We start from the raw sequence: 21,912 nt of genomic DNA on the forward strand, positions 1-21,912 counted from the left end.
GTCTGTTAAAGCGTCTCCTCGCATCAATCCATCACAAGAGCAACTACTCCCAGTAGCTTTCGAAGTCTCATTTCGGCAGATGCACAGTGGATCCATTCCATGCAGTTCCAGGTACCGAGGCGAACCCCTTCACCGGCGGAGGCTGGCAACCTCGCAGTCGCAACGATCAGATAGAGCGGTTTGTGGGCAAACCAGCGCGGCCAGCCACAGCCACGCAGCCAGTCAGTCCTCTCGTCATGCTCAAGTTCATTGCTTAGAGCCATGGACTCTTGCTCCTCTCGCAGGAGCCTGGCTTCTTCCTCAGCCTCCATCCGCAGGAGAGCGATGGTGGCAGGATCGTCGACAAGAGACTGGTCACAACTAAGCGCAACATCCGTCTCGCGTTGCGTGACAGGTATAGTGGTATCTACGCGCCACGCTCTCCCCACGTTCTTTCGAACAGACACCCACCTCTGAAGGAAGCATGAAAGATCATCACGGGTCCTACGTCCTCTGTCGCATTGTGTCTTTCGGAAGTGGTGCAGGAGCGAGTCCCAATTGACGGTTGTGTAATCGCAGCGTGGGCAGAAATATCCCAGCTCTGGCGGCGGTAGGCAGTCTAACGGAGGTGTTCCAGCTGAGAGAGGCGTGACATCGGCATCGGTCTGGGACACAGACACGTTCTCGTACTTAGAGACGATGGCCTTGCAAAACGCGTGGCGGATATTGTGATGATGGCGGAGATGATGATAGAGCGTTTTATACGGGACGACGCTCTTGCAGGGGCCACACAGCAGGTGCTTGAACTGCGTAAGGTGCGAGATGACGCCTGGGATCTCTTGCTTAGCTGGCTGTGAATTGTTAGTGATGGGCAAAGGCGTAGATAAAGGCTCTAGTTTAGCGAGGCCGCACATCTGTCTGTTTCTCTGCCGAAGCTCTGGTGTAAACAGTCGAAGACGAAGACACGGGCGCGCTTTTGAGAGGCTCGCCCTTGGCTGGATTGGTTGTGTAGATGGTCCATCGGGAATTGGTAGGCACAGGTTGTCTAAGCATGGCAAAACAGGCGGGCTTAAAAAAGTACAGCCTTCTGCTTAACAACTTGCAAATACACGCGAGGATAATTACAAGGTGCTGCAGGCAGAGTTCTTGCGCATCTCTATCAGTGCTATAAGGGGGTTAAGCTAAGCCTAAACAGGGGTAAAAAGGGGCAGGAACTAGGCTAAGGCCTAAAGTAGAAGCGAGAGCAGGCCGAACCGTGGGGAAAAGACGAGTGGGGCCCTAAACGTGAGTGTCGCTTGGAGGTAGGTATATAAAGTTTAATAAGTTGCCTTCTTAATTTTAGTGCGAAACCCTAACGCTAAGCGATATTAAGCTAATTCTGCTATAAGAAGGGCCTCTCTTGTTACCTTATAGTAGATAGGCAAGTTAGACACTTTTACTAAGACTATACTAAACTACCCTTCCTATACTAATGCCTCCTTAATAATATAAGTTAGACGCGTTAAAGGAGGCTTAAATATAGCTTATACTCTAGGCTCTTAAATAAGATATAACTCTCTCTCTATAACACGCTGCTACTATCTATAGAGTTCCTTAAGGCACACTAAGTAACTAACACGCTAGACAACCTTTATAAGCTAGTTCTATAGCTAACTCCTAGAATCTAGATAATAATAAGAAGCAGGTAATTATTAAGTATATACTTAAGCTAGCTATGCAAGGGTTTCTCCCTTGCCTAGTAGATATAGCTGCTATAGCTAATTCTTTGCACACTAAGCATAATCTAGGCTATATTAGCCTAAACTAGCCTAGTATATTTATTAAGCATTAACTAGAGCTTAAAGTAAGGCTTAACTATAAGTATAACTATAAGAGAGCCCTCTATAAGAATCTAGAGATTATAAAAGGCTAGTTCTGCCTTATAGAGAATACTAAAGCTAAGTATAGTATCTAGAACTAAGATATATATAACTTTAATAAGACTAGGTTTATAATAGGTTAAATATTAATAGGAGTAGTTATAATAGGCTTAGAATAATATAGAAGGCTAAAGATAGTCTAGCTAGGCAACTAAGAGTAGATAATAGTTATATAGGGTATTAATGCTAAAGAGTAGGCTATTCTACCCTTTATTATCTTTAAAGCCTGCAATTACCTATCTAACTAGTACTAGAAGGAGGATCTGCCCTAGAACTATATTATTATAGTCTCTAATAATAGCTAGACTACTAATAAGCTTAGTCTAGAGTAGTTAAAGTACTTTAATATATATATAAAGGAGTATACTATTAGAACCTACTATCTACTAGTTATTAATAGTTATAAAAGCTATAATTCCTTAGATTTCTAGTAGTGCTATAAAGATAGCAAGATTATTACCCTATATATGCCTCTATACTTATTATACCTCCTACAGCTACTTAATATAGGTTGTTTTGCCCTTTTAAAGAAGTTATATAAGTACTAAGCTAAAAAGCTTATATATAACTAGATTAACTATATTATAAAGATAGAGTTTCTACTATATTTTAAAGTAGCCTATAATAATATAATAACTTCTAGCAATATCTAAGAAGAGTTCTAAGGTGCTAGACTAGTACTATTTAACCTATAATAGGTTATAATAGGCCTTAATATAAAGCTATAGACTCTATTACTACTACTTACTCTTAACTATAAGCTCTAGTAGTTATAAACCCCTAGTAATACTCTAGAACTTAGATTATAATTAATACTTATAAAGATAAGGATTTAGAAGTATATAAATAGCTTACTAACCTCTTTAGTTAAAGCATTTAAGAAGGTCTTAAAGAGGGTAGCTATTATTATGCACAAGCTAGTGTTAGTGCAATAGGAAATTACTAAGCTTTAAGCAGCTAATAAGGCTACTATGCAATATAAATTATATAAAAGAAAGCAAGTTAAGGCAGAAGGGACCCTAATAGTTAAGGATAGATAGTAATTAACTACTCTAAAGGAGTTTAGGGCGCGTAGTAATAGAAAGAAGGCAAAGAAGCAAGTGCGCACTAATAGGGCTAAGCTAACCTAAAGGCACTATAGATAGTGTAATAAGACTAGACATAACACACAAACATGCAAGAATAATATAGAAGTAGTCTCTAAGTAATATTACAGCTTATTCTGCTTTATGCAGCCTTAGGTTATAGTGTTTTAGGCTATAATAGGGTGAGGTTTAGTGTAGTCTTAGCAAAAGTGTCCGACTCGCCCGTTGTCTAACTCGCCCGTGGGGTACGTTATACTGTTTGTATTTACTAACATCGGTAGGTTGCGTCGAAACTAATACATTTACATTGGTCTTAACACCCTAGATTGTTGCAAATTCATCTGCAATTGCCATGTCAAAGCCCACACTCCTATTTTGCCCTGGAGCTTGGCATACTACCAATTTCTTCGACAAAGTCATTGCTATCCTTAAGCCGTTGGGATACCGGTGTATCACGATCCCGATGCCGAGTGTTGGAAGCGTACCTGCGACAAAAGGTATTGATGAAGATATTGCAGCTATAAGAACGGCCATCCTGAAAGAGCTACAAGGAGGCAGGGACGTTGTGATAAATGCCCACAGCTGGGCTGGAATCCCTGTATCTAGTGGTCTCTATGGCCTTGGAAAAGATGAGAGGCAACGCGATGGATCCAATGGAGCGGTCATGAAGTTGACCTTTGTATCTTCTTTTGTCATCCCAGAGGGCATGAGCCTACTCGATACGATGGGTGGAAAACCAGATGCATGGGTCATTGACGAAGTAAGAAGGCTAGTCCTTAGATATCTATGGTCTTGCTGATGCCTGCGTACAGGACGGCAACATTCCTCTCCAGGCTTCCATGATTGACAAGATCTATCATGACGTCCCGCGCGAAGAAGCGGAGGAAAGTGCTGCTGCGCTCAGACCTCATTCACTAGCATCGTTGCACGCAAAGACGAGGTCACCTGCAGCATGGAGGATGATTCCTGTGGCATACTTGATCTGCGAAGACGACAAACTTATCCCTGCTACAATCCAGGAGGGCATGGTGGATCACATGAGAAAAGCGGGAACGACTGTATCGGTTGAACGAGTGGCCTCCTCCCATTGTCCATACCTCTCACGACCGGGAGAAGTAGCAGGTTTTTTAAGGAGGGCAGCCGGAGAGGTGTTCAATGATTAGTCTTCAAATCGAACCTTCGAATCTGCTAAGGCGATATCAGCCAGTTCTAGCAGTTGCTCAGCAAGATTCGCAGTAAAGCTTGAATTGTTCTAAGCCATACCGTGCACAGACTCGTAATGCGCACCAACGCGTAATGCGCACCTCACCACCTATGAGCACCCGATAGAAATGAAGTTATTGAGCCACCCACAAGAGCGGTTATCACAAGAGAAGCTGGTGAATTGGTCTATTGACAATCGCACACATTTTGGCTACCACTATCTTTTCGTAGGTTCAATAACGCGACCGCTCTTCGCCAGCCGAGTTGGGGGAACGCGCGTATATCTTGCGTGGAGTGCGCGAGGCAGCACCACCACGACTCTTCGTTGTGTTTGACTGCAATTGCTGTGAGGTCTTGCCCTTAAGCCTGTTTAGGCAATTGTATATTTTTTTGAGCGTCGCGAAGCGCTTTTGCAGCTACTTTAGCTGCCTTGCGAGCCTCAATTTCAGCACGCTTTTCAGCATCCCTACAAGCGCGTCCCTCTTGCTTCCTCAACCGCTTCTCACGCTCTTCCTCCTTATCGTTCTCTTTGAGTAGCTTAGTCTGGTGTTAAATTTCCTTCCGAGTCTTCTTTGCAGTCTCTTCCTCTAACTTCTAGTGCTCTTGTGCTACTAATTGTTGATCGGCACGTTGCTTCGCATGAGGAATGTACAAGATAGCACCACCTTGTAGGTTAGGATTGCTAGGTGACAGAGGCGGCACTTTCTTCCTCCTCCCCCTCCTCTTATTAGCTGCTAAGGCCTCTTCAAGGCCTGCGTTCTCGTGCTTCTCGAGCTCTAGTTGCACGTGGAGTTGGTGGAGAGCCTGGTCAACTGCATTGGTGGCATCAGGGTGGTTACCTGCCCGCTGAAGCTCCGACAGCGACTGCGTCTTTAACCAACTAGGTGAATTAGGCGCTAGCTAAAGCTCTGAAGGCCCTGGAGGCATAGCAGGTGGAGGAGGCGTTGGTTTTCTGAATCGATCGAGTATAACGTCGGGGTCAGGTGGGTTGGTTGGTTGGTTGGTATTCATTTTACGTCTAGTTGATGGGGACGAAGTCCACCATCTCGCCTCCCGAAGGGCATACACGACGTGCTAAGCTATGGAATTACAGTGCGAACACACTACCTTAGAGAGCATTTCTTGCCTGCACGGGTATTGCTACCGTTTCAGAACTACAGCTCCCCTTCCAGTTGGGGAGACTGAGCGGAAGGGGTCAGGTGGGTAGATGCCTGTGGATTCGAAGGCTTAGTTTACTAACGGTTTGGTAAAGGTTCTCTTCCAGGCAGGCCAGAGTGATGATACAAAGTCGCTCTTATCAACTGGATTCTAATTGAGCCTGGTGTAGTGACGATCAAGGAGCTCATTTGAGTCATTTTGAGCCAGCGATTTGAAGCAGACCAAATCCAACAGTTGAAGCGTATAGGTAGCGTGCGGAGGGAAGATAAGCAGCAGAATTTGGTGCTCATCACAGTAGACAATGAAAACATTCGTTATGTGGCTGCCGTGCCCGTCAAGGATAAGCATCCTCCATCGCTTCACTCCAAGCGAGCCAGAGGCAGCTGCAGCCAACTCGTTCAAAGAGCCAGAGGATTGGCGCCAAAATGACAGGCTTTGGCGGCAATCAGTGAAGGATCCGGCTGCGCAGAAGGCAAAGGCGCTAAGGCAGAAGCTTCATCATCTCTTCAACCAGAATGAGCTGTTGAAAGCAGAAACAGATGGTTTAGAAGCATCTCTTAACAACAAGAAGAGTCGACCATCTCAAGGTAAGCCCTTGCCTCTTATCTAGCGAAAAGAGACCCGAAGCAATCAACTAATGAATCTGAGGATACTGGTCTAATCGCCTGCATACCTGCCTTAGCCAGAAGAGAAAGGGGATTTGGAAGGCCAGACTGCAACGTGCAGCAGCTAGGATTGACAGGATTCCCTGTGTAAATTTTCTACGTACGAGACATGGACTAAAATTAGTGCTACGCCCCGTGGTTGCAGCAGTTGCAACAGATGAGAGGTTCGACACGGCAGCGGAGGTTATGGAGTCAAGATAAGTGCAGGGGTAGTCGAGGAGTCAATCCAGGACTAGTACGAAAGAGGGCAAAAATGGTCAGTGCTGACACTCCAATTTGTCGGTTCGCTGCCATGTAGGGTTGTGATACCAGGCCTGGTCGTGGTTCTTCGCTTTAAAGATAGAGAAGAGTGGGATGACCCACCCTATGGCGTTGATAGCAGCAATCAACGTTACTCGCTCGCGGTCGCCAGGCTGGACTCCAAGTGGCTTAAGACGCCTCTCAGACGCTGTTACTACCTTAACAGACCCTCCGACACCTATCTGGAAGCCAGTCTCGTCGAAGTTGTAGGTATCTTGGTCCAGGATACCATACTTGGCTTTGACGTTGCGTACAGGGTTGAACCAGGGGCTAATAACAGCTGGGTCACTGCACAGGACTCTCTGGTGATCGCGCTGTCTAGTCACCTGGGACTTGATTTCTGGCTTCCGGCAGGTGAGCCTGTATTCCCAATTTTCTGTAACCTGGCTACTACCATGGGCAGCCAGTAGTTGATTGGCCATTCTACGCACGTAGTTGAGCGTAGGGGCAAAACCTTGTGCGTCATGGTAAGCCTTGATGGGTTGGGATGAGAGTCGCGTCGTGAAGTGGTTTTGGCGCGTCGCGTACGAAGGGTGCTTTCAGGTACGTTGTAGATTGCTGCAGCGAGTCGCTGGCTTATTGTTGGATTAGATTCGATTAATTGTATTGCAAGGATAACTCTACCCTCGCGAAAAAGCAAATCAAGATCAGATTATTGAGACACTAGATAAACGGTAGAATGAGGTGTAGTCTTAGCATAAGTGCGCAGCTCGGTGTAGTAACACGTTATAAGACTGCCTCTATTATTAATCAACCTTAAATTGAGACTGCGACATTAGAGTCCTACTCTGTTGGTTTGCGGCTCTTGACTTTGGCATGTGTCCTTGATCGTCACCTGTATCTTGATTAACCGTAAGTGATCCTAATAACCGTGACTAGAATAAGGCCAATGCGTTTGGAGGACTGGCCACGCCACCAGGCACATTTGCGGGTGCACTCGTCACTAGAAAGGCCCACCTCTTCTCCTGTTGGCACTTCTGACTTAGGGCCTCAAGATTCCACAACTCTCCAATTGGCATGCCCCAGAGTGGAAGCATTGAAGCGTGCAAGCTTACTGCAAAACTCTCTGGGGGCCAAGCCTCGAGACTAGGGTTGTCTGATGCAGCGGCTGCAAAGTAGAAATCGTGCAAAAAGTCCTTCATCTCCTCTGACGCCTCCAAGCCAGCGCACTTGTGGTTCATAGTGTTCCATGTAACACCATCGTTCCTTTGATCGATCGTAAGGCTGTTGTACTGCTGAAGCCAACCAGTGCGTATCAAAAGAATATCCCCCGTTTGGAACGTTACTCGTTGCGATTCAGCGCATGCCTTTAAGTCTGCTACAGTGATAACGTGCTTAGAGAACGGTTCAAAGCGTTTGTGCGCGTGTGATTGTGACCAGCTGTATATATCCAGTAGGAGACCGCGTCCGGCTATCCCGCGTCGGGCCCAGGCATCAATACCGAGCTTTTCTGACTCCTGCGGTCCACCTTCGGCCAGGCTCTTTTCCGTTATGATTTCATCAAGTACAGTGCCGTTGTAAAAGCGTTCTGTCGTGGGATCGCGAAAGTGCCGGAATCCGTCCCATTGACTGCTTGCCTGCGTATTGTAAGACGTTTCATCGTCGAAAGCGCCTCCGCCGATCGGTTTGATACTGTGCGCAAAATGTTTTCGTCCAAAGAGTGGAGGTGACGGTTCAACAACAGACAAGTTAAGCGAGACGACACCTCCTGTCCGAATGTTCTCTTGTGCTGCTTTTCGTACACGCTCAGGAGTGAGCAGGTTGAGGCGGCCGAGTTCGTCAGAATCGCCCCAGAACCAAGCCGAGCCCTCTGGAGTACCCGCAATCCTGGGAAGCTGAGCGCGCTTTGGGAGGCTGTCTCGGTCGTGACTTGGATCCAGTCGCATCTTGTGTCTGATGCAGTGATGTGTCGGACAGACAATGCTTTGGGATGCGCAGAAACTACCGTGTTTTGATGTTCGTAGCTCCAAACACCATTTGTAAGCTCAACTGTACTGAACAACGTCACTATCCACCGTGCCTAGCACGGATGTTTTTGACTCCTCTGTCACTGGCTAATATTGTTCCTTGAGGTCTTCATTCCGGGCTGAACGGTGGCCTGTATCACTAATCACGAACATTCTGTGTCTAAGTTACCTTTTATTACTCATCAGTTCAACCCATAAGGAAAGGGTTTGATGTTTCTAGCGATCTAGATCCGCTCTAAATCCACTCAAAATTAGCCTCAGCTCCAGGCGAGGGCTCATGCACATCGGCGAATCGTGTTTTTGATATCGAACATCTTGCCGCAAACCAACACTAACGATGGCTTCCCATATATGCTCGCCCATCATCTAGTAAAACTGACAAATCGTCTTCGATCAGCTTCTAAATAGACTGCAGACTGTTTGTTCCAGTTCTGGCTTACACACTGGATACTAATCAGACCTCAGCATAGTACTCATCACGTGGGGAATCTGTAACAATACGAGAAACTTCTAGCTACGTAATCACTTCGTTGGGTCTACCGGCAACATGACACACTGGCACAAAGACCTTTCGGATTAAAGATTCGCACCTTTGAGGCAATCAGTGACTATTCAATACCACAATGATGCGTTGTGTTGCGCAAGAGCTGTAATCAATCACTAGCTATTGCTGCACCTTTTTTGCACTTACTTACAATCGGGTCTGATCTTCCTGCTGCGCTTGAGCTCGTTTCGCCCTACTTGACTTCACCTGTTTACCCCAAATCTCTATGTATCTCCATGATCCCCCAATCATGAAGCCCTTCTCATCCATATTGTACATGTGGCGACTTTCAGTAAAGTATTCGGCGAGTTTGAGCTGCGGAAGGTCGAAATAGAGGTTGTGTTAATCATGGAAATTGGCGTTGTGACGGAGGCGATCCATCCTAGTTAAGTGACGGGAGATAAGATGGATGGAGTACTTGACGAAGCGCGTAACCCAGCTCTCACTGACAGGCGTTTGAGCTATCGGCGACGCGAAATTTCAGATTTTCTCTCGTGTAGGAGGCAAATGACGGCTGCTAAGCAATTCTATGTACGTTACAAGCTCTATCTCCTGTTGTGACGTCAACCATTGCTGGTTGATGTTCTTGCTGATGGGGTGCGCGGAAATCGCTCGGTGCCTGCACGACATCGTTGGTCGCACAACACCGTGTTGTTTAGCAATTGACGTATACGAGAATCATTTGCTAGGTTTTAGAGCATCCAATTCTGTAAGGGCAGCCTCTATCGACATTATGGCGTTGAGTTATGGTGTTGAGGAGATTGGCGGGTTTTGGTGATCGCGTGCATTATGCGAATCCGTGCTTCACGCGCAAGGACATGGTACCCCAGTGTCTTGCTAGATAGGCAGGCAACCTACAACAATCTATTCTGCCAACTATTCAGACACTCTAAACTGAGTCTGAACGACCTTCTGTCCATCTCGGTATCTATCCAACAGCTTATTGACTTTCTGCGCATCCAATCCATTCACAACCTCATACCTCAATGGCTTTACGCTTCGATTCTCTAGGTAGCCCTCAACCCGATCCCAAAATGGCTTGGCCGTCTCAAACTTAACGTGCGATAATCCAAGCACATTGCGCGTTTCATAACCGGCCTGCTTCTTTCCAATAACCTTTGACTCGTCAATGGCACCAACAGAAAAGCGTAAGCGGGCAAGCGTCCCCTTCTTACTTAAGGAAAGTGCGCTTACAGCAAGGTGCTGTTCTGCAGGAAGGTTAATAGCGTCAAACGCATATATCAGGTCGTCGCCAACAACGTTCCGTATGCGCTCAAGAACCGCATCGACACCGCCGTGCCGATCCAAAACGTGGTTCGCGCCGTACTTCTGCAGCTCGTCGTTAGAGCCGCCCACGGCCACTATGTTCCCAATACCAGCCAATCTTGCTAGCTGCACGCCGAATCTTCCGCAATTGCTGCCGCCACCCAGGATTAATAATGTGGTTCCGGCGTAATCAAATGTTTCAGCGCCAGAACTCCACGGTGCAGGAATACCAAGTCCACTGTCGTCGAATAGAGCAATTAGCGCCGCCACAGCATTGGTTGGTAGACTCGCAGCATCGTGATCGCTGAAACCATGCGGAATCTTAGACGCACAATCCTCATCTACGACTGCATACTGCTGTAGCGCTCTCTGCGAATTTCCACTAAGCCGCGACTGTGCCACGACCCTATCGCCGATCTTGAATTTGGTGACTTCAGGCCCAACAACTGAGACGACACCAGTAACATCGTTTCCGAGGATGGCTGGGAGATTATCCTTGATGAAAAGGCCAGCGTCACGGGCTTTTTGGTCGTGGGGATTGAGTCCGGCGACCGTAACACGGAGTTGGACTTGTTTGAGACCGGGTTGAGGAATGGGCCAGTTTGAAGTTGAATTTACCCGTCCCCCAACTTCAGAGACGATGAGGGCTGTTTGCATTGACATGCCGGCTGGTTGTCTTAGGAGAAAGAGAATTGCAATAGAGAAGAAGAGTAGCAGGGTTCGGTTTGTCAACGTTAATGCTGGTGGCATGGTGATCGACTGACAAGCGACATATGGACTCTTTGTACTAGTCTGCTCGCCTTCACGATACAGGGAGGCGAGATTGCTAAGCAAGATGAAGCAATCGCAAGATGACGACATGTCCGAAGTAAAGCGACAATTCGTGGCTTTGTTGGTGAGTATCATCAGTAATCACAGCGTGGACCGCGGCTTCCGAAGATGTCCGTGCGCAAAATGCAACGCATAATTTCTGGTGAGTGTACTAGTGGTAGTAGTTCAAAGACCACCAGATATACTATCCCCCTGACCGCCTACGAGCTTCGATTGGATATCTTGGGGCTTTTGGATCATCAAAGTTGTCAATCCGGCTGACAGAATACAGCTCTAGAGAGCTTTTAGTACGTTGTGTCAGTTCTCTAGATGTTCGAAAAGCCCTGCTTTTTCCTGCGGCAATAATTCGCTGTCGCACCACATGCGCGCCATAGGATAGATAGACATTTCTGTAGTAAGTTTTCGGGTTCAGATATCACACACGGCAAAAGTTCCTTCAAGTTCCATCGCACCGCAATTTTCCCTGTTGGCACCTCGAAAGTAGCGCAAAAGACATATTCAGCGCAGCTAATGAGCTGACTAATCTCGGGATTGGCGCTTCGGCTGTTGGTGAAGCGGAACTCGATCTGCTCTCGCTTCTAGGGTTCAAATAACGAGCAGCAATTGCATTCGCACATTTTACGGGCTCGTGCCCCTGCTATAGGTTGAGCTCGAGTTTTTGGTCGCAGTTGGGTCCTAAACTCTCCGAAATGTTTGATATTTCTCATTAACAATAGATAACCGGCTTACCTTACATGTCAAAGACTGACTAGCCCGATGATAGCTGGTTTAGGCAGCGTAATGCGTACCACTGTTCGAACCATATCTTGGCAAAGATGCAGCTAAGATCTGCACTAGCGCAGAGCAAGCTTAGCCGAACGCATTGTGCCGCATCTGGCTACTGCCTTCGAGATACGATTTACTAAGGTCATGCAATCATATGATTGAAACAAAGAAATGGCGTGATTTGAAATCTGTGGGCGTTTTTTGGTTGTACCAGGTGAAATCCCCATGTCTGGTGTGATTAGAAGGCAGTCTAGATACCGTGCACGGACTCGTGATGCACATGGACGCGTGATGCACATGGACGCGTGATGCACACCCCACCACCTTTGACAACCAGATAGAATTGAGGGTATGGAGCCTCACACAAAAGCGATTATTGCGAGAAAAGCTGGTAGATTAATCTATCAACTATTGCGCATATTTTAGCTATCTCAACTTCCTTGTAGCGGTAATCACGCGACTACTGGTGCTCAATCTAGGTGGGGGGGTTAGAGAACGCGCGTGAGCCACGCGTGGCCTGCGCACAGTAGCACCAGCACGTCGCTTTGTTATCTTAGACTGCGATTGCTGTGAGGCCTTGCCCTTAGCCTGTTTAGGCAATTGTATACTTTTTTAAGCGTTGCGATCGCGTTTCTAAGCTGCTTTTGCTGCCTTGCGCGCGTTAATTTTAGCACGTAATTCAGCAGCCTTGCAATCGCGCTCTTCCTTCCCCCTTAGCTGCCTTACACAGTTATCCTCCTTCTCTTTTACCTTAAGCAGCTTATTCTGGTGCTGAATTTCACGCCTAGTGGTTTTCGCAGCCTCTTCCTCTAACTGCTGCTGCTTAATTGCCGCCTAGCGTTAATTAGCACGTGCCTTTAATTAGGGACTCTACTAGGTAGCACCACCCTGTGAATTAAGGTTATCTGCTGTTAGAGGCAGTGCTTTCTTCTTCTTGTTCCTCCTCTTCTTAGCTGCTATTGCCTCTCTAAGGCCTTAAATCTCGTGCTAGGTATAAGCAAGGCGTAGTAGTAGTATATAGTCTTATATATAAGTGTATTGTTATATATATATATAAGTATATAATCTAAGCTTAAAAGTAGTTAGATATATTAATTATGCCTATAGAGCAGTTATATAATATAGTCCTAGGCTTACACTAGGTAAGCTTATTAAGCATATAGAGGTAGTAAATTCTCTATTTAACTGCGTTAGCAGCAATAAGGTCCTTATTCTTTATAGCGCTCCTTAGTAGTAACTTAGTCTTTAACTAACTAGGCTTAGAAGAAGCTGCCTAAGGTCCTACTTACTCTAGAGGTGTTATAGGTAGCAGAGGTGTTAGTGTTCTAAATTAATTAAGTATAATATTAGCGTTAGGTAGGTTAGTTAGTTAGTTAGTATTTATTTTATATCTAGTTAATAAGGATAAAGTCTACTATCTTACCTCCTAAAGGGTATATATAACGTGCTAAGCTATAGAATTATAGTGTTACTACTACCTTAGGAAGTATTTCTTGCCTATATAGGTATTGCTACTATTTTAGAGCTATAGCTCCCCTTCTAGTTAGGGAGACTAAGTAGTATATATATACTAGGGTAATCCCCTTATGTTTCTAAGGCATCTATAAGCTAAGAGAGAGAAGAGGAGAGAGTAGGGAGTAGAAGTAAGGGGAGGAGGTAGAGAATAGAGGTAAGAGGAGGAGGTAAGGGGCAGAAGGCACTATAGCTATCATGCTAGGCCTGTTTTTGCTAGGTGCTACTATTATAGGGCTGCAAGAGCTAGTAGGGGCAAATCTTAGTATAGTATTATATAAGTGTAATAAAGGCTATAAAGGCATCTAGGTCCCCTACTAGTATTATAGTATAGGCTAGACTCTTAGCTTAGCTAGATAGTAGTAAAGATAGTTAAAGTAGCTATCTACTAAAAGTCTCTAGAGTCTTGCAGCAGAGCGCAAGGTATTCTAGTGTCTTATCCTGCCTATATAAGTAGGTAGGGTTTATATCTTTATAGTTATACTTTTAGTAGTACTAGGTAAAGTCCCTATGTCTAGATTAGATAGAAAGTAGTCTAGCTAGGATAGCCCTTAGTAGGTCTAGCTCCTTTAGGCTACTGCGTAATATATAGTCTAAGTCCTAGCTCTTATACTATTTTAAGAGCTTAATCTTCTTATTAGACTACTAGGTCTACTTTGTCTAGCGCAGTCTCTTACGCGCTATTATCTTAATGCCTAAGAATATTAGCATAGCTACTTTGCTAGTTAGGGGTAATAGATGCTAGGCTTCTAGGTTAGCTAGCCTATCTGCTACTTTGTTCCCTTTAATGCTAAGGTGTCTAGAGGCCTACTTAATAGAGATATTATGCGTCTCTATAGCACTATAGCACTTAAGGAAGGCCTACTAGGAGGTAGAGAATGCATTGCCTCTAAGGCACTATATAACTAAGGTGCTGTTAATATATAGCTAGATATAGTATATATTAAGCTTAGGTTGTCTTATTATATACTAGAGGCCTCTCTATACTCCTACTACCTTAGCATTAAAGATATAGGAGGTAGGGCTAAGTAACCCTTAGCTATTATATAGCTACTATCTATTCTAATATACTATAAAGCTATAGGTAACTTATTTCTTACCTTCTTTTATATACTATTTAGAGCTATCTAAGAAGATAGTAATATCTAATAGTAGGAGCTAGTCCTACTATTTATAAAAGGCTTTAGCAGTAGTTTTCTTATCTATACTAAGTATTAGGTCTACTTAGCAGCTAGCTAAGTAGTAAGGCGCTATAAGTATAGCTCTAGGGATCTCTAGTAGAAGGGACGCTATCTATTATACTTTAGTCTAAACTTACTAGACCTGTCTAGTATTTACGCCTCTAGTTATTATATATGCTTCTGTGCGCTTAGTAAGAGAGTAGTCTATATCTATAGTATATAGGTGTACTGCAAATCTAAGTTTAGCTTCTTCTAGTGCTACTACTACTAGTAGCAGTCTAGCATCTTAGAAGAGTGCAGCTGTTAGAGCAGTTATCTATGCTAGTAGGATACCTCTTATAGCTATAGCTAGTGTCTTGTGTAAGCAAGGCGTAGTAGTAGTATATAGTCTTATATATAAGTATATTATTGTGTGTATATATAAGTGTGTAATCTAAGCTTAAAAGTAGTTAGATATATTAGTTATACCTGCAGAGTAGTTATATAATATAGTTCTAGGCTTATAGGATGCGTCCTTTGTAGATAATAAAAGGCAGGGTTGCATATCTAGCAGCGCAGATGCTCTATATAACTATAACCTACTCCTAATTGCCTAGCTAAACAAGCTTAGGTTAAGCGCGTCTCTTAGCGCCTATAACAACCTTTATTAACCCTATCACGCCTATCTAGAACCTAGTCTTATTAAAGTTGTGCACGTCGTCGTTGTAGATGCTATACTTGGCCTTAGTACCCTCTACTAGCATGAACCACGCGTTAATTACCTCAGGATCTTCCTGCAGTATCCTCTGTCTGTCCTTAGCTCGGTTGAATGCTATCTTAAGCTAATCTGAACGCGTTACAAATCTTCTAGCCTAGAGTTTACCTATAGGCTCCCTACCACGCACACCTAACAGTTTATTAGCCATATCTGCCACCTTACATAGCTAAGGCGCAAACCCTTGCAAATTAAGGTTAAGGATATATTAGACAATTGTCTGCTCTTCAGTTGTAGTAAGCTTCTAGCAGTTTGCGCGTACGTTAAGTCAAAATGGAGTATTGTTAGCACGTTCAGAGAGCCTACGTGAGAGCCTGCGTTAGTTAACGTTGAATGCAGCAGCAGCAGCCCCATGGCTCTGAAACTGTCCAGTATTGTAGGCCTGGAGAGCAATCTGCAGTCTCCCTTCGTGTTGAAGTAATAAGTCATGATGTTGTTAAGACATACTGTGAAGTGCGGAGTTGTGTTGGTCTTGGCAGATTTTGACTGGTTCGGTGATATGACCGGCTTGGTGATAGAGTACGTTACACCTTAGTGTCAGCGTAATAATGTTGTTTGGTTAATACTATACTAATTTGGAGTTTTTTTGGTAAACAAGTTTGCTAGCTACGTCTGCTGCGTGTGTATCTTCGAGCGCAACTTCTAGCGAGATTGCATTGTTGAGTTATTGTAACAAACCAGTACACATCGAAGTGCAACCCGATATCCATCCGACTCAGCACCGACCCGGCACTGAACCACACTGTCACCCCTTCTTTGTGGCTAGTCACCCCTTCACACGCGGGTATAAGACCAGGACAGTTCTCCTCTATAGTTCAGTAGTTTTTGAATATCCTTTCGTACAGGACCTATAGGAATAAGGGAATACCTCTCCAGTTACACTCCCAGTGCCCCCATACACCTCGTAGTGGATTCGTACACATATCGGAGCCCCTTATCATCCTGCGTCGATACAGTTATAAGCTTGAGAACGTTTCTGTGTTTTAGTAACCGCGTGCGGCACGCGAAATTGGGCGACATGGACCTGAGCACGGTAAGAGGTAGCGCAACACCGCAAGTTTGGCAGACAAGGAAGCAGTAAGGCTGACCCGCATGAAGTTGAGTTTTTTGGAACAGGTCAGCCTGGCGTCTTTGGGTTCCGGAGAAAGTCATAGCGCATTTGATACTGACAAGGGGAATGGTGGGGCGCGCGACGCGACGCGACAACACGCCATACGCGAGACGTGGCTGGTGCTATTCAACTTGAGTGGTCACAAATCAGACAACAGGGGCATCGAGTGTGCACGGAGCAGCGTAAATCAGCAATAGTATCGCCGATTTGGGAACAACGTTATGGCTTGTGCTCCAGGCTAATAAATAAAGCTCAACGCTCTCTAAGCAACGCACTAGAACTACTGTAGATTGTTATGTCTTTCTAGTCTTTACTAGAATTCCTTCAAACAGCCATCTTTGTCTTTAACTTATCACCTTCTACGATCTCACTCCTCTTTCTCTCTAAGGCATCAACGTCCCAAGTCGCGCTAACATATCTGCAGAATGATCAGCACTCATTTAGAAGATCTACGTGTAGAACTTACCTTCCATTCAACCACGCCCTGTCTGCACTACTCAGCCACACAACGAATCCACCAGAAAGGTCCGGTCCATCAGTCATAACTGTGCGTGTCAGCGATCTCGTCCTAGCGCCTGTTGTGACATGTCACCTACGATTATTCAGCTCCTTGACCACCTTCGCTACCTTTGTCTCCACTACTCCAGGGTGTATGCCCACAACATTCACGCCCTTTGCACCGTACTCGAGGCCCACAAACTCACCCAGCTTTTGCAGCGCCAGCTTCGAAATCGAGTACGGACTGCCCCCAGGGCCCATCGTAACCGCGCCGATTGATGTGATGTTGATGATGTTTACGTGTGTAGAGTTCGTTTCTGCATTGTTCACCAACAGAGGCAAAAATGCATGGGTGAGTAGAAGAGGCCCATAAACATTGACTTCCATTACTCGCCAGTAATCATCTGGATCAATCTCATGGATGTTCTTCCAGGGGCGAGACATACCGGCGTTGTTGATGAGAATATCCAGTTTTCCCTTTGCATCAGCAACTCTTTTCGCCAGATCTTGGGCCGCGGCGCGGTCTGTAACGCTAAAGACTTCTTTCCAAACTTCGACTCGTTTGTTGGCCTCTTTAATTCGGCATTCCACTTCATCTAACTCTGTTGCAGTGCGCGCACAGATTATGATCGTAGAGACGTTGGCGCGCGCATACTGAACGGCCATAGATCGACCGATGCCGCGGCCTGCGCCGGTGATCAAGACAACTTTGCCAGGCTGCCGGAGGGCGCTGACTTTAGTAACATCGATAGCTGGGTATATGTCGTCCCGGATGTTGTTGGATCCAACAAACTCCAAACCAGCGTCTGGCGGAAACGAGGATGTCGTAATTTGAAAGGAGGATGTCGTAGGTGGTGCCATTGTTGCGTGAAATCGAAATATAGATCAAGTAGATCCGAGGCTGCAGATATTAAAGCCTATAACAGCGCGATTCTGAGATTAAGGACAGGTAGTAAAGATCGACCCTGATAGCGTACAGATGGTGATGAATTCGATCAGCGTGGATGGAGCATCCCTATTCAAAGTTGGCCTTCCCTTTATACGATATAAACCCGGGGTAATAAGTAATCACGACGTCTGTCAGGGTTTTGATCAATGTAAGGCCGGCCATTGAGTAACCGGCCACGTCAGAAAATCAGCTGTCCTTTAGTAGCTGTAACTATCCGGATGGCCATCATATTGCCAAAGCTAATCGCAACCTTTTTCTACAATCTACCGAATAAATCTCTATCTAAAGCTGAGGATTCTGGGAACGCAATCCCCACACGACCAGCACCAAAACAAGTTTCCCAAAACAAGAAAACGTAACACTCTCTAAGCAACTTGCACGCAACAGTTCACGCTTGCATCCCTAATTTACACTAAACTTCTATCCTCAGCGTCAACCTAGGTAGAACAGAACTTGATGATGGTCATTCCCCGCAACAAGCGAAGTGTCCAAGGTAATGAGGAGAAGTAGGTTGAGAATTCTTATTTTAAGCTTCAAGTGCGTCATGACCTCACAAGGTCCACCGTTTAGTCTGCACATACCTAATACTAATCGCACAACAAATGTAGGGGCAGCGTTGTTAGTAATTACGAAGAATAGTAATCACAAGAATAGTAACCTCTATCCCGAAACTAAACCCTTTATGGAGATTGCAATCGATGCTCGAGCCAGCCCAGAAAACCATCGCATCCGCCTTCCGAAGTTCGTGTGTTGCAAGCAAGGCGTGGTAGTAGTATATGGTCTCATGTATGAGTGTATTGTTGTGTGTATGTACAAGTGTGTGATCTGAGCTCGAAAGTAGTCGACCGTATTAGTCATGCCTGCAGAGCAGTCATGTGGTGTGGTCCTAGGCTTACAGTATCTAGTTAGACTCTATAAGCGTCAACAAAGATAATCTCTTTAGCAACCATTATCATGCCGGACCCGTATGTTATGAAACCACTTAGTTCATCGGCCTGAATCTCAGCCGTCGCCCTGCCCATGGCATCATCCTGCGGAACATCGAGTGACATCCAGAATGTTGTAAAAATCTTGAACCTAGAGGGCTTGCATCCACGGTCTCGTTGCAGTCTTTCCAGGACTCCTGCAGTGTCGAGCTTTCGTGGGTGGTTCTGCTGGTATTTGTAGTATCCAATAACCTCAGCCCATTTGCGCAAAAGAGCTGCATGTTCGCACTGCCAATAAGCAAGACCGTAGCCTTCAGCTGGTTCAAACAAAACCACCCCACGGTGAATGCGGTTATAATCCGAAGCAATGACATCGGCCCTAGGAGTGGCAGCAATCTGGTTATGCTCGATGGTGAAGAAAAGAATGGAGTTTGCGAAGTCCACATACTCTTCCTCGTTTTTTATCAAGGTTTTCCAAGCAGCTTTGCCCTCAGCCGAGTCATATGCTCCCATGAAGTCCTTGATAGACCCAGCAAAGACGTACTCATCGAGTACATCAAACTTTGGCTCATCGCACAAAAGCTTTGAACGAGATTCGTCAAAAAGACTATCGAGCGGGTTGTTCTGCCGGAGCACCTGAGTGTACTTGACCAGATTCAGGGGAGTCTGGACGCTTGCGACAAGGGGACCATGCACTTCACGCCACACTTTCTGGAATTCGGGTGTTGAGAGAGTCGGCTTTCGGCGAACAAAGTAGCAAAGCTTAATAGGCATAACGGGGCGACAATTTGCGTAGTCGCTTAGCTTGGACAGGGAGGTAGATATCTTTGAAAGTCGTGTCCAGTTCTGTTTGCCTTGCAAGATACGGCCGAATCGCTTGTATATACTCTCGCAAAGTTCAAGGCGGCGCAAATGTCAATATATCGTACAGACCTTTACGTCAGGATTAGAAAATACAAGACCAAGGTCAGCTAGCAGCGCCTACTTACCCGATTACTTCGAAATTCAATTTCGTGACGGATCTGATCGGCAGATGATAGCTTCGCCTAAAGTTGATCTTCCCTGATCTTCCCTGGTCTGGCCTTGGTATAACGCCGAAGTTGGTAAAGAGTACTACTTCAGCTTAGAAACAAGTGAACTCTCAACGGACCTCGGGGATTTGCCGGCCACACGGATATGCCGGCTATTCTGCTAAGCCCATACTGACCCCACTACACTACTCTCAAGACTAAGCTCCGGCCCACTGGGCCAAGATAAGCAAATTGTATCAATGCTCACTTGGATAAGTAAGCAGGCTGGAATATTAATCATATCTTCCGGCCACACAGGTCCTAACATTGCTCCTACAGAGCCTGACGATATCTCCTTCCTGCAGCTAGGCCTGTCCTCGGCCCGAAGAAAACGCTATACCTACTGGACCCTCCAGCAGCTTACACATATACCTTATAGCCTCTTACTATCCCTTCGATGGCTAGAAGCTGCCTTTGGTTAGGCGTTGTTCTAGTACTAAACCAACTCTGTCTTAGCACTTAGTCAAAAAGACGTAGTGATGTTAGTCTTCAGAACGTAGACAATTTGTTAAAAACTCTATAAACTTGTAGGGAAACGTGAAGGGCCCTACGAATTTTTAGAGACAACGCAGCGAGGATAAGGAACGCATTAGAAGGCTACTTAGTTCAGAGTACATCAAGGGCACGTATAGTCATTGGTCAAAGCTTCTGATGCACATAGCGTACTAAGATTGCTAGAACTGCTTCTTTGTGCCTACGCTAGAAACATGCGCTTTAAAAAATCAACCTGCCTCTTAATGTTTATATTGAACAACTCCCCATCGTAGGAATCGAAATGTCCACAGGCCTCCAAAATATGAAGTTCCTTTGGTTCTCCAGCCCTATCGAACGCATCTAAAGCAAATTCTACTGGCGTTACATCGTCCGTGGACCCCACAGTCAGAAGTAGTGGTGTAGGTGAAATTCGAGGGACTAAATCATACGGCTCGTAACGAGTCAAAAGCTCAAGGCTGCCTCAATGTATCAGCTTTGTGCAACGTACTTGAGCTAGTATGGTGAACGGACCTCCTCAGAGTAACCTCGTTTTTGAATGGTGACTTTTGCGCCCAGTCGGTAAAGTATTCGTAGCTCTCGCGAGTGGGCATGACACATAATGCGGACTCGTCTGGGGACACAGCTGGAATTACAACTGGCGGTTTGCCTTCTGCTCTTGCCAATCGATCTAGTAGAGAGTATCAGACTGGGTTCCAACATAGATTATTATGCGTTCGAAATGGCTTCTGGTACCTTGAGAGAAGAGATCATTCAACCGGTTCCTGGTCTCGAGGTCGTTCTTGGCAAAAGTACGGCTCCCACTGATAAACGGAACTTGGCTCAAGACCGCCTTGACTCTGCGGTCTACTGCAGCCAATGACAAAACATGACCGCCGCAATACGAGCTACCCCATAGGGCGATCTTTTGCTCATCAATGTCTTTGCGAGACTGAGCGTATGAAATAGCATCTGACATGTCATCGATTTGTTGTGTCGGTATTGTCTCTTGACGTGGCTCTCCGTCTCCATTGTCGCTAGCACCATAGCCCCGCTGGTCGTATACGACGCAAGAAACAGGTAATTTTCCAACAAAGTAGCGAGCAAAGCGATCGAGGCCCATCTCCTTTACGGCAGAGAAACCGGGAGCCAGTAGAATGCACGGAAGGGGTACCGAACTTTGGGCCGCCGTCTCGGGAGTATAAAACCAGCCCCGGAGGGTGACTCCGTCTCGAGTCTTGAATTCGATATCGTCACGGGGCATGATGCGTTATTCAATGCGAGCCTTAATAGCGAAAGCGAAAATAGATGTACCCGTTCTTATGCCCTTATATAGCAAGACTCGAGTGCAGACATTGCACTTCGCATCCCCGAGCTGGGCTCGGAGAGTGATTATCAAGCTTCTCTCCACCAACAGGTCTGCATTGTAAAGGTTCGAGCTCTCTCACACTGATTACAATCGATGCCGTGCTACGGGCGTCCTACGGGCGTCCTACGGCAGCAGGCATAAGTTTTGTAGGTCGAGATTCGGAACATAGGTTTTCGCCTGTAATGTCTAGGCAACGTATCCTTAGCTTTGTCATCTATCTTGCCGCAGCCCAAAGCCGTCGAGACAATGACGAAATGCAGTGAACATCGCTCCAAATTAGAAGCAACGGCACGCAAACGCCGCCCGTAACGCCCTGATTACCACGGTTGTCAACAATCAAGTCAATCCGTCACTTCGGTATAGGTGTCTAACCTGATGGGGTAAGATCT

General features: G+C 45.8%; 7 protein-coding genes across 7 annotated transcripts; 1 reads left to right on the top strand and 6 right to left on the bottom strand.

The window, feature by feature from the left end:
- Positions 1-10: 10 nt before the first annotated feature.
- C7974DRAFT_324264 (uncharacterized protein) lies at positions 11-1,106 on the bottom strand. Its single transcript, XM_046138952.1, has 2 exons — positions 892-1,106; positions 11-830 (listed from the first exon to the last, which is right to left on the bottom strand). Exons 1-2 carry the CDS (start codon positions 1,030-1,032, stop codon positions 24-26), a joined length of 948 nt encoding a protein of 315 aa, XP_046002237.1. The 5' UTR covers positions 1,033-1,106; the 3' UTR covers positions 11-23.
- A 2,229-nt stretch (positions 1,107-3,335) lies between these two features.
- Positions 3,336-4,146, top strand: C7974DRAFT_299851 (Alpha/beta hydrolase fold-1; the record flags this gene model as incomplete). The annotated part of the gene is made up of 2 exons (XM_046137773.1): positions 3,336-3,743; positions 3,796-4,146. 2 exons carry the CDS (start codon positions 3,336-3,338, stop codon positions 4,144-4,146), a joined length of 759 nt encoding a protein of 252 aa, XP_046002238.1.
- Positions 4,147-7,012: 2,866 nt separating this feature from the next.
- C7974DRAFT_381646 (uncharacterized protein) lies at positions 7,013-8,222 on the bottom strand. The gene has a single exon (XM_046140595.1). The coding sequence runs from the start codon at positions 8,193-8,195 to the stop codon at positions 7,185-7,187; it is 1,011 nt and encodes a 336-aa protein (XP_046002239.1). The 5' UTR covers positions 8,196-8,222; the 3' UTR covers positions 7,013-7,184.
- Positions 8,223-9,696: 1,474 nt separating this feature from the next.
- C7974DRAFT_299568 (putative alcohol dehydrogenase) lies at positions 9,697-10,743 on the bottom strand (the record flags this gene model as incomplete). The annotated part of the gene is made up of 1 exon (XM_046137759.1): positions 9,697-10,743. The coding sequence occupies one exon, from the start codon at positions 10,741-10,743 to the stop codon at positions 9,697-9,699; it is 1,047 nt and encodes a 348-aa protein (XP_046002240.1).
- A 5,861-nt stretch (positions 10,744-16,604) lies between these two features.
- C7974DRAFT_17 (uncharacterized protein) lies at positions 16,605-17,729 on the bottom strand. Its single transcript, XM_046136128.1, has one exon. The coding sequence runs from the start codon at positions 17,597-17,599 to the stop codon at positions 16,829-16,831; it is 771 nt and encodes a 256-aa protein (XP_046002241.1). The 5' UTR covers positions 17,600-17,729; the 3' UTR covers positions 16,605-16,828.
- A 497-nt stretch (positions 17,730-18,226) lies between these two features.
- On the bottom strand, positions 18,227-19,703 carry C7974DRAFT_467335 (uncharacterized protein). The gene is made up of 2 exons (XM_046146357.1): positions 19,603-19,703; positions 18,227-19,546 (listed from the first exon to the last, which is right to left on the bottom strand). The coding sequence occupies exon 2, from the start codon at positions 19,385-19,387 to the stop codon at positions 18,593-18,595; it is 795 nt and encodes a 264-aa protein (XP_046002242.1). The 5' UTR covers positions 19,388-19,546; positions 19,603-19,703; the 3' UTR covers positions 18,227-18,592.
- Positions 19,704-19,964: 261 nt separating this feature from the next.
- Positions 19,965-21,434, bottom strand: C7974DRAFT_324274 (DltD N-terminal domain protein). Its single transcript, XM_046138953.1, has 3 exons — positions 20,911-21,434; positions 20,689-20,845; positions 19,965-20,633 (listed from the first exon to the last, which is right to left on the bottom strand). Exons 1-3 carry the CDS (start codon positions 21,416-21,418, stop codon positions 20,378-20,380), a joined length of 921 nt encoding a protein of 306 aa, XP_046002243.1. The 5' UTR covers positions 21,419-21,434; the 3' UTR covers positions 19,965-20,377.
- Positions 21,435-21,912: the final 478 nt, after the last annotated feature.

This window comes from Boeremia exigua, assembly GCF_020726555.1.
Source record: "Boeremia exigua strain MPI-SDFR-AT-0100 chromosome Unknown C7974scaffold_1, whole genome shotgun sequence".
Taxonomy (NCBI): domain Eukaryota; kingdom Fungi; phylum Ascomycota; class Dothideomycetes; order Pleosporales; family Didymellaceae; genus Boeremia; species Boeremia exigua.